Source organism: Callospermophilus lateralis, chromosome 11 (assembly GCF_048772815.1).
Source record: "Callospermophilus lateralis isolate mCalLat2 chromosome 11, mCalLat2.hap1, whole genome shotgun sequence".
In the NCBI taxonomy this organism is placed as follows: Eukaryota; Metazoa; Chordata; class Mammalia; order Rodentia; family Sciuridae; genus Callospermophilus; species Callospermophilus lateralis.
The window spans coordinates 4,977,912-4,989,739 of NC_135315.1; the positions used below are offsets into that span (position 1 = coordinate 4,977,912).

At 46.7% G+C, this 11,828-nt stretch overlaps 1 protein-coding gene across 2 annotated transcripts in view; it reads left to right on the top strand.

Moving 5' to 3' along the window:
* Ube2o (ubiquitin conjugating enzyme E2 O) overlaps window positions 1-11,828 on the top strand; it is a 52,200-nt gene continuing 40,372 nt past the window's right edge. For both annotated transcript variants that reach the window (XM_076870266.1, XM_076870267.1), the window contains exon 1: window positions 1-473. In XM_076870266.1, the coding sequence (XP_076726381.1) occupies window positions 51-473 (423 nt within the window). In that variant the 5' untranslated portion in view covers window positions 1-50. The remainder of the gene's footprint in view (window positions 474-11,828) is intronic.

Sequence of the window (11,828 nt, forward strand, 5' to 3'; positions counted from 1 at the left end):
GCCTCGTCCGCCGCCGCCGCCGCCGCGCCCGAGACTCGCGCAGAGCAGTTATGGCGGATCCCGCAGCCCCCGCGCCCGCAGCTCCCGCGCCCGCCCAGGCCCCAGCCCCAGTTCCGGAGGCGGCCTCGGCCCCGGCCGCAGTCCCCGCCCCGGCCCCGGCGCCGACGCCCGCCCCGGACTCGGCCTCCGGGCCGTCCTCGGACTCCGGCCCCGAAGCCGGCTCGCAGCGCCTGCTGTTCTCTCACGACCTGGTGTCGGGCCGTTACCGCGGCTCGGTGCACTTCGGACTGGTGCGCCTCATCCACGGCGAGGACTCGGACTCGGAGGGCGAGGAGGAGGGCCGCGGCAGCTCCGGCTGCTCCGAGGCTGGGGGCGCCGGCCACGAGGAGGGCCGGGCCAGCCCGCTGCGCCGCGGCTACGTGCGCGTCCAGTGGTACCCGGAGGGCGTCAAGCAGCATGTGAAGGAGACCAAGGTGCGGCGGGCGGGCGGGGAGCCGGGCAGGAGGTGAGGGCGGAGGGGCTCGGCTGCCCCGGCGCGCGGCCGGGAGGCTCTGCCCGCAGCGGTGCCACTGCAGTGGCCGCGGTGGGAGGACAGCCTCGGCAGAGGGTGCGCCCCATGCAGTCACTGCGCCAGCCTGGGCGCACACGCCAGCCGGGCACCGCCGGCCTGGGACCCGGCTCTGGGCTTCCCGGCTCGAGGGGGAGGGGACTTGCGAGCCATGCGATGCTGTGGTGTTAGCCTCTAAATGACAGACGTGGACCGACGCCCGTGGGGACCTCCTCAGGCTCTGAGAAGCTTTCGGCATTACACCAGTGCGGCGTTTTGCTGACCCCCAAGGAGCTCTGTGCTGCATTGTGCATCAGAAAGGAAGGCCGTGCCGGGTCCGTGCGGGGAGGGGTTGTGGGCATTCCAAAAACAAAGATAGAGGTGAAAACGCCAGCCCATGTAAAAACCCAGGAAGTTCACTGGATTGCAGAATACGTGATGGGGAAGCAACCCAACCTCTTTTTGTTTTACCTTGCTGCCTCATTGTAATTGCTGCGGGAACTTTGTGAGTAAAATCATTAACAATCACAGCCATGATATTAATAGTACTGGGGAAGATGGTGACAGCTGCGACTGGGATTGATGTCTCCTAAGTGCATTTGGACTTCTTGAAAAAAAAAAATATATAGAACCAGGGTGAGAGAAGGATGACCAGTTTGGAAACCTACAGGGTTTTTCTTGGCCTAAGACTGTTAAGCAAATATCCAACTCTCATATGGCATTGGAATGAGGATGGTGAATATAGCAGTTTTTAGAAACAAAGGGATTTATCATCATAAACCTGAAACCTTGAAATAAGGTTGGTTTGGTGACTTGTTTTCCTGAGTGTGAATTCCTATCAGTGATTCACACACACAAACACACCTCTGTATCTCACACCCCTTCTTCTTCTCCTCCCTCCCCTCTCCTTCAAGAAAACATTTTTTTTTTTTTTTTTTTTTTGTCGGTGCTGGGATTGAACTCAGGACTTAGCACATACTAGGCAAACTCCACTACTGAGCTACACACCAGTCCCAAGAAAATATTTCTCAGCATGTCAGGCCTGCACTGTATTAGGTCCCTGGGAGGTTAAGATGTCTGATTTCAGAGGAGGCACTTTAGAAAATAATCTGGGTTTTTCATACTGGGAGACAAAAGGCTACAGAGGAATGGGGCTTAGTGCCACACTACAAAGGGAGTGGTGACAACAGCTTGGACAGGAAAAAGGCCCACTCCCCAGAAGAGCCTGTGACCCATTTCCTAGTGGCAAAAGTGACTGCTGACACTGTCAGGGTCTCTTTCACACTAATGTACATATGTCCACAGCTACAGATCCACACTTCAGAACCAACTTCCCTTGAGAGAAATACAAATCAAGAAACAGCTTCTCTGACTAGGAAAGCAAATTGTAAGTTCATCCATAAAAGTATTTAGAAAGTATAAAATTTTGCAACAGAATACATATTAAAAATTGCCACAAGTATCCTGTGGGGAAAAGATGGTTATTGCTCCTTATACTGTGTGTGTCTCCTGGCAGATGGTCACTAGTGACTTTCTTAAGTTTTAAAATGTTTCACCAATCCATCATTTTTAGAGGCTTGTGACTTTTGAAATGCAGCTTATTTGACTTCAGAGTCCTGTGTCTTGTGTGCCATGGCCTCCTGCCCTGAGACTCAGGGAGGCCGGCCCAGCCCATTGCTGGGAGGTGCCATGTTTATCAGTTTTTATTCCTGTTCATCTTGACTGTGGTGGTTAACTTTGTTTACAGTTATGTTCTGCCTACCCCCCACCCCTGTGTGTAATTATACAAAGTTTGGCTTAAAATACCTATTTTGGAGTAAATAGAAAACAGCTTTAAGGCATCTGCTTAGATGGATTTAATTACATACACACACACACACACACACACACACATATATATATATATATATAAATTTATTTCTTTTTAGTTGTAGATGCACACAGTATCTTTATTTATTCTTATGTGGTGTTGAGACTCAAACCCAGTGCCAGGCGAGCTCTGTACTACTCAGCTACAACCCCAGCCCCCTAGATGGGTTTTTGAAGCTGCTCTTTTGTGACTTGCTTTGTATGTGTTGGAATCCATTCTCTGTCTCTGGTGTTGGTGTTTTCTTTGCCTTTGTAGTTTCTGTAGCCTGTGGATGTAAAGAAAGCAAAGGGACATGGGGATTTGAAGGAAGTGGTAGAATGTAGTGCCCAATTAAGGTAGCAGGTCCCAGATCTTTCTTTAAGGGCTTGAGAGTAGGTTTAGTCTGGTTCTTTAAAAAACATTTTTTGGGGTGTGTGTATGTGTGTGAATTTATTCCTGTCTGTCACCACAATCTATAGGCACAGATGACTCTAGTCAGCTGAATGTCCCCTGTTGGCCACTAATCAGTGTGGTCGGGTGGGCTTGACACCTTATAGGTTTTCCTTCTTACCTCCCATTCTTTGTACATTCCATCAAGGTGGCAGTGTGCTATAAGGAAAGATCAAGATAAGCATTTAGGTCCTGATTCCTATGCATTGCTAATCTAGGTATGAGATCTGAGAGCCAGCAATTGGTATAATAAAGAAGTGATAGTTTTGAGACACTTTTGTTTTGTTTGTTTTTTCTTTAAAGTTGACACCTATTGGAATCTTTTTAGTAGTGTCCATTTAATGTGGAGTGTTTCTTAGGTACTGGGATGTTTTTGTAGTTTTCATGTTCAACTGGAGGTAATGAATAAAGGCTTAATTTTTAGTTTTTGAATTTAAAGGTTGTGTATGTGTGGTGTTGGGGATTGAACCCAGGGCCTTGCATATGCTGGGCCACTGCCCTACATCCCCAGCCCAGTTTAACGTCTTAGTGATCATATTTACAGAGATGAAAAGATGGCAGCAAGTCTACTCTTTTCTCCACCTCCGGGAAATGAGTAGCAGAAACCAAGTCAGTTCTTCCACGAAGCTGCTGGATTTATGGTTGTGTTCCTGAGACTTCCAGCAGCCAAAATGAAGCTTCTGGGACTTAAAAGAAGCTGGCGGCCAGTGCCTCTTACACACTGTCTCCTCCCTTCCATCTTCTGACGCCTTCAGCCTGGTAGCCCTTCTGTCCACTTGAAACTCTTCCATGCCAGATGGATCTCCTCTGCAAAGGCTTGTCCCTTCCCTGTTGCTGGTCATCCTTTGAGTAAAGTTTTGGAATAAAGCCAGATGCTGACAGCTTCTTAAACCACCCTGAGCACTGACTAGACATGGCTGGTCTTCCTGGTCTCCACCTGCCTTGCTTGGGCAGAGTGGCCTCCTATAAGGACCCTTATCAATCAAGGTCAGCTTTCCTTCTGGTGGGGTGTGTTTGTGCTTTCACCTTCTTTTGCTGTTCCCATCTCTTGTGTATTGTCTTTTAAGTTGCTGCAACATTCAGAGTCTCCCCAGGTTCAAGTGTCTAAGTTAAAGCTGTGATTACCCCACTTTTGTGAGGAGGCAGTGTGTGTGTAGCATCCTTGATGACAAGTCCCTTGGGAATTGGCTTTCAGTTTATTTTCAGCTCCTCCTCAGGCCAGCATTTCCATGGGGAAAGCTATTTAGGTGTGGCATCATAGCATGAGAGGTTTGTCTCATTCGTCCAGGTGCCAGTCCCATTAAAATCAATTGTTCTCAGTGATATAATAGGAAGAAGTTATGTAAGGTTAACCAAGATGCAGCACTAAGTGCTTCTAAATTGCATTTTATTCAGATGGGATCATAGCTTGGAGATTCTTAACAGCTGTTCTGTGATTTTATTCTTTGTCCCTTGGTCTCCCACCCCATTTCTAATTCCTAGGTCTCAGTAGCCACCCAGTGTTTCTATCTGGTCACTGCCTGGCTCAAGAGCCCTTTCACCTGATGAGGGGTGCATGTATTATACTCAAAACCCTTGGGTGCTCTTTTGGATAGCACCTGCTCTGAATGACCTTGGCCAAGTCACTGCCTCATTTTCTCACTGCACTGAGGTCTGAGGTCTGTCTTCTAGCCCTTGAAATGAGCCTGCACAAATGGGGTAACCGGAAATGTAACTGGGTTGCACCTGAAATGGCTACTTAGTTATCAGCAGACAACATTCTGATGTGGACCATCAGAATCAGAGCTAACCCTCTCCCTTCAGGACTTTGCTTTCCTGCCTCACAAGGTGGTACTACATCAAAGAGTCACCTTGTGAAACTGAATCATTAAGCCTCTGCTTAGTAGTACTCATGAACCTCCTATCTCTGCTACTTTATAAGAAATGTAGGGCTGGGGATGTGGCTCAAGCGGTAGCGCGCTCGCCTGGCATGCGTGCGGCCCGGGTTCGATCCTCAGCACCACATACAAAATAAAGATGTTGTGTCCGCCAAGAACTGAAAAATAAATATTAAAAAAAAAAAAAAAGAAATGTAGTAATGCACCTGTAGAATAACAGCTGCCAACCTCCATCCAGGAGGGAGTGGAATGAATATTTACCTGTGTATGTTTGTGTGCTTTCCAGTGTACGGCAGACTTCTTTTGAAATTTCCCCAAATGCAGATAATGAGATTATGAATTACCAGGATGGTAGAGTACAGCTTTTGTTTTATGGTAACAGGTCTAACATTATAGACTCTACTCTCTGCCAGGCACTCCAAGTGTCTTGTATGCTTTATTTAGTGCTCACAACAACTCTACTGGTGAAGTGCTATTATTAGCCCCATATTTCAGAGGAGGAAACTGAGGAATGAAGAGGCTAAGTAACTTGACCGGTGTCACACTACTGATAAGTGGAGGAACCTACATACAAGTTGAAGTAAAAGTTGATGTTCTTACCTGAGAATATTTAGGTTTAGGATTTGTACATGCTTGCTGTATCTGAGCAAGTACTCTGATCAAACAGGAGTTAAAACTGTGGTTGATATAATCATCCAGTCCTTAAACATTGAGTGTCTTAGTGGAGTAGGAGGCAGCTCCAGGTGGGGAGGGAGGAGGGTGTGAGAGACTGGGACGGGCAGGTTGGTGATGGGAGGAGCGGAAGGTGATGGGCAGGAGCTGGTGGGGAGTAGGGCCTGTTGCCACATGCTGCTGTGTTCACATGTTTCATTCCCTGCCCTCATTCATTTTCAGAATAACTGTCAAAAACATGTATTATTTCTTGACTGCCCCAGAACACTGAATGAAAGCAGCTCTGGTCTGATCCCAACAGCTCTGGTCTCCACCTCCACCTCCTGGAGCAAAACTAGTGTGGAGATGCCCAGTAGCTGGCATTGCCCTCTTGGTTGGAAGTGGTCAGTGCTGGCCCATGTGGTGGTCCCACCTGTCATCCCAGCATCTGAGGAGGCTGCTGCAAGAGAATCACAGGTGCAAGCTCAGTTTAGTGAGACCCTGTCGCAAAAAAATAAAGACTGGTGATGTGGCTCAGTGTTAGAGTGCCTCAGTGCCTCTGGTTTGATCCCGGGTACCAAAAAAAATAAAGTGGTCAGTGTCAGGAATTCTAGCTTGACCTCCTGTCCCCTCTGCTGCTGCGGTTGTCCTCCTCCTGCTGGGAATGCTGAGTCATGGACAGGGATGGAGGATTCCTGGAGAGGTGTCCCGCCTTGGCTGTGTCTCTTCCCTTCAGTGGCCCTGCATTTTGTGTGTTTTTTGCTTTAGGCTTTTAAGGTCTTTTTGTACCTTTTTCATCCCATTTCACTGTTGTCCCTGTTTTCTCTTTTTCATTTTCCTGTTTTATCAAGTGGAACTTTCTCTCTCTTTTTAAACTATTTACCAGCTACTGGGCCTCATGGAATCCACTGGAACCTGTTTAGGGTCAGTACTTTTAAAAAGGGGTATAGTTGTCATGTGTAACGTGAATTGCCATTACAACAGTGCTGGGCACATGATCAGTGTCAGCTGCCCCTAGTGGTCCCTTCCGAGTTGGAGTCAGGGCAGTCTGGGTTTTCACCCCGAAGGGCATAATTTGAGCTCCTGCTTTGGTGCATCGCCTTCCTGGTGTTTAGTTTGCTTCGGCTAATTTAAGTTGATCATCAAAAGGGGAAAAGCAGCAACTAGGAATGTTTATGAAGTGCTTGACAGTTTACAGTGTGCTGTCACTTACCTATCCTAACAGGATATTGGTGTTGTTAACTCTAGCTCCTTCAGGGGACTCTATATGCTTGGGCAGCAGCCACCAGGCCCAGGGAAGGTCATGGCTTCAATGCTGCAGCATCCACATCACAGCACTTTCGAATCCCATTCAGAATTGCTTCTGTTCTAACCTCTCAGCCACTATCAGGGGTCTGTTAGGAGCCATCTGACATATGTGGTTACGGGCAGGGGAGAGCAAAATGCTTACTGGAATGTTTTTATAGCTCAAAATAAAATTGAGACATGTTAATGGATAACCATCTGAGATTATCTTCTCCAAGGTCATTTGTCCTTCAACCCACGCTGACCTCATTGAATGGAGCCTAGTCACTTGTGTTCAGGTGACCCAGAGGTCCCCTAAGCACAGCTATGTTCTTCTAAAGCAAGATTGTGAAAAGCAATTTTCTGTGTTTTAAATATTGTGGTCAAATGATAAACCACTTAAAAGTATTCACCTGGCAATAAATATTGAAACGAATGTCATTTTGGGGTTAAATCTGGTTATTTGGTTAGGGAATTTTTGGCATGTTTGCCTGTTTTGAGACACTGCAGCAGCCTTTACTGTTATGCAGTTTGGTCAAGGGAGTGAGACACTTGCCAGGTCACTTTGGGTTCAAATTGATAGCTCAGACATATCTGGGAAACAATCCTTGATTATGGCAATTTCAAGTGAAAAATTTAAGATACTGAGTCATACTTTGGGGAAGAAAAAAGCCTACCCGACAAATAAGATGAAAATCCCCAGCCAGCACCGACAGATTTCCTGCAGGCACCCTCAAAAAGAGCGTCCTTCATTTGCATCCTGCAAGTGAAAGCTGGCCTGTGACACATTGCAGCTCTGATGATCTTCTTTGGTGTAATTCTGATTTTTAGTGGGAGCTGCTGCTGGGGTGTGTGGACTGGTGAAACTGCCTGTTCACTGGACTGGGTTTGCTGGCCCCTAACGTGCAGGAAGGAAGTTTACAGACCCACAGATCATGTCTCTCTGTATGGCTTTGGAGAGCATCAGACCTGGAGAGTATCAGACTTGGCACATGCAGTGCTAGAAGCATTCGTGTATTTATCTGCTTCTTTTAATTACTTAAGGGATTTTGAGGGCCCTAAAGGTTGATGACGTCATCTTCTAGCCAAGGAGGAAGGCACCCCTGGTCCCGGCAAATTGACCTTCTTTTGAGCCATCCCAGTGCTCTGCAGGTATAAATGGGTGTCTGGCTCTAGTTCCCTGTGACCTGCACCCCGTTTGGCCTCTGATACACTAAACATACTGGCTTCCCGAAGCGCACAAATGCCTGCCAGCTTCCTGGTCGCTGCATTTCTGACATTTTCTCCGCCCTGGTCCTCCATTGGGCCTGTCTTCGTGTTCTGGGGTTTCATTTTGCTTGACTATACCAAAGTTTTCTTTTTTGCCTTTAATCTTCTTCCTGTTTTCCCAGACCTTCCCCAGCACTTGCCTCTCCTCGTCTCTCCCTGTTGTGATTGTTGTTTTAGTGCACCTGGTACCTGCATTTAGATTACTTTCACTCTGCATCACATTCCCAGCTGCTTACTTGATAGCTCCATCCTACCATCTAGAACCTCACATTTTGAGGGTATAAAACTTTGGGATTGTTGCTGCCCGCTCCCCAGCCCCAAGTCTGGAATTTAAAAAAAATCCCTCAGCTTTTTAATATGAAAAAATTTCAAATGTACAGAAAAATTGAAAAACTGAGCCACTGATAACTAACTGCCAACCATCGTGAGTCAGCAGCTGTCGACTACTATATGGCTTTATCTGTGTATATGTGTGTAAATATATTTCCTCCTGAGCCATTTCTGTTAGGAGCAGGCATGATGGCCCATCACCCCTCAGCACTTGAGCTCACATCTTCAAAATCAGAACATTTGGGATCATTTTAAATTCACCTTCTTTGGCCCCCATTATAATTTGCCATCAGTGTTTTTACAAAATGCATCTTGCATCTTGTGCTTGTGTTCCCTTTCTGTAACACTGGTTTGCTTTGCCTACCTGGACTGGTGTGGCCTTCTCCCTATCCAGCCTCTGTTTCAGCCTGGTGACAGCACCACACACTGACCTCCCAGGTGGCTGCTTGGTCTGTATCAGGACCCCGCCCTTGTCCATTGTCAAGGCCCCTCATCTGCAGTCCTGCTGCATCCTGCCTCTTCATTTGACTGCAGCCAGCTGGCTGCAATGCCCTGTAATACCCTGTGGCATATCCACGTTCTTTCTCCTGGACTGGAAACTCTTGAGAAACAGAGACAGTAAATCCTAAATGATGCACATGGAGATTCTTGGGAAACATTTGAGTGAAAGACCAGAGTTTACCCCTTCCTGCTTGCCTGTGAAGTATTCTTCATAACATCTTCTTTGTCTTCTTTCAGACACCTCATGGTCTTTACTGGAGCTGTGTGAACCCCTTGTCAGCAGGTTTCACCCCTGGTCCCAGCAAATTGACCATGTCATTTATTGCTCAAGCTGAGCTCTTATGAGAGGACTATGAAAAATAACACTGGCACATATGGGCATCTTAATACTAGGAAGAGCAGATTAATCAAAACATACCATATTGTAGTTTACTATTTTAGCAACTTCCATCAGGAGTCTCCTCGGCATAGTGTGTACGCAGAGGGCTAGGACAGAGCCAGCTAGAGCTGAGAATGCACCCATGTTTGGAGTTGAGCCCCAGCAGAATTTGAGACACTCTCCTGGCCATATGGCCAGGAGCATGGGCTGTATGACAGGTGAGGCTGTGTCCAGTGAAAAATCTGACAAAAAAACTTGTCACTACTTTGGGTCACCAAGTCCTCGATATTATAGCTCTGAGGTCACCGGTTTGATGTTCCCAAGCAGCCGAGTTCTAGCTTCTGTAGTAACTGCCACACCCAGGTGGGAGCACCCAGCCTCTTGGGCGCTTGCTTATCCAGCAGGGAGAATGCCTGCCTGTTGTGCCAAGCAGTCGTAAACCGTCCTGAAAGCACTTGGGCGATGTACGTTTGTGTCCTGAGTGGTGATCAGCACCTAGTCCTCACCTGAGGGGCATGCCACCTCTGCTGGGAAGAATACCAACCCAGCTTCAGGTGGACTAGGATGGTAGCTGGGGCTTTATGCTCTGCCTGAGCCGAGACCCTGGTTGGGGCAGAGGCCAAGAGTGCCACCAGGAGTTGCAGTGGTTATTGCCAGGCTTATCGCTTTGAAGAAACATGGAACCATGTTTTTAAAATGGATAAGGTGGGTTGGGGCTGATGCTCAGTGGTAGGGCCCCTTGCCCAGCACATGCCAGGTCCTGGGTTCAATCCCCAGCACTGCCAAAAAAAGAAAGATAATAACCCCTCTGTTTATCAATTTATCAGTGGTAGGAGAAGTGAGAAGAACATGAATAAATACAGTCTAGATCAGCACCTCTCTGAGGCACTGTTCATACCATCACTTGGGACTCTCCTTGTATCTAACAGGTGTCTAGTGATGCTGCTGCTGCCTGCCCTCTGAATTGCACTGATGATCTATAGTTCCTTCCAAAACTAGGGTTGGGCCCAGCACAGTGGTACATTGTCTATAATCCCAGCAGTTTAGGAGGCTGAGGCAGGAGAATCACAAGTTCAAAGCCAGCCTCTGAAATTTAACAAGGCCCTAAGGAACTTGGCAAGACCCTGTCTCTAAATAAAATACAAAAAGAGCTGGGAAGGCAGGTCAGTGGTTAAGCACCCCTGAATTCAATCCCCAGTACCAAAAAACCAGGCATGTCAGTAGGTTTTGGTTTTTTCTTCTCCCCATATTCTAGTATGTAATTGATTTGAGGTCTTTGTCTTCTTGTTTTTCTAGTGCCAGTGTTAATGAATCAGAAATCATCAAAAGGGCCACAGAAGGACAGGAAATTGATAAGGTGACCCTAATAATCAGGCAGCTCTTTCTGCTTCCTCCTCCCCTCCTCACTGCTTGCTGACAAGTATTATTATTAATAACCAACTGTTGCTAAGAAGTTTCAGTGAACTGCATTTTTTTTAGGATGGAAATGTGCTAGTTGTTAGCGATATAATGCAAGCAGTCAAGAGGAAAATGATCGTTCACCATTTTAGTGAAATTGCTTTGATCCAGCCAGTCTCAGTGGACTTCTGCTGGAGGCCACACAGTTTTAACCCATGCTTCCTATGTGCCCCATTTTAGAGAGGGAGAGACTAAAATCCAGATAATGCCTATGATTTGCCCAATGCCACAGAGCTAGAAAGAGACAGGCCAGATTTGAACCCAGGATTGTTTGTGCTTCAGGGTACAAGTTCTTTTCACTAGCTACACAGCTTCCCCTACACTGAACCAGATGCTTTGGACAGTGGAGATTCCCTGGCCCTCCAGTTCAGGGACCCACAGACTTCCTAGGAAGGGCCAAATGGTGAATGATTTAGACATTGCAGGCTCTACCATTTCCTTCACAGCCCCTCAACTTTACCATTGCGACACACAAGCACCCAGAAATACGAAGCAAACAGTGTGCAGGCTATGTTGCAATAAAACTTTATTTAAAAAAATAAAAGGCATAAGCTGGATTCAGCCTCCAGGTTGTAGTCTGCTCACCTGTGCTCTAGAAGTGTCTTGACCAGTAGAGATGTAATGTGAGCTTTGTCCGGAAAAAGTAAATAGGAACAGGCAAAAGTAGTTTGTTTTATTTTGTTTTATTTTAAGGTAGCTGTAGATGGACAGAATGCCTTTGTTTTGTTTATTTTTTATTTTGTTTTTTAAAATATCTTTATTTTATTTATATTTTAAATGTGGTGCCAAGGATTGAGCCCACAGCCTCATGCATGCTAGGCGAGCACTCTACCATTGAGCCACATCCCCAGCCCTGTTTTGTTTATTTTTGTGCTAAAGATCAAACCCAGGGGGCTGGGGATGTGGCTCAAGTGGTAGTGCGCTCGCCTGGCATGCGTGCGGCCCGGGTTCGATCCTCAGCACCACATACAAACAAAGATGTTGTGTCCGCCAATAACTAAAAAATTAAAAAAAAAAAAAAAAAAAAAAAAGATCAAACCCAGTACCTCACACATGCTAGGCAAATGCTCTACTGCTCTACAGTCCCAGCCCCATAAGTAGTCTTAATACTATTTTAATTGGCCCAATGATTTCAAGATATTAACATTTAATCTGTATGAAAAGTACTAAGAAGTTATTGTACATTTGACAACAGTGGCAGCTGTATTGCTTAGCGCTGCTCCTCAGCCCTAG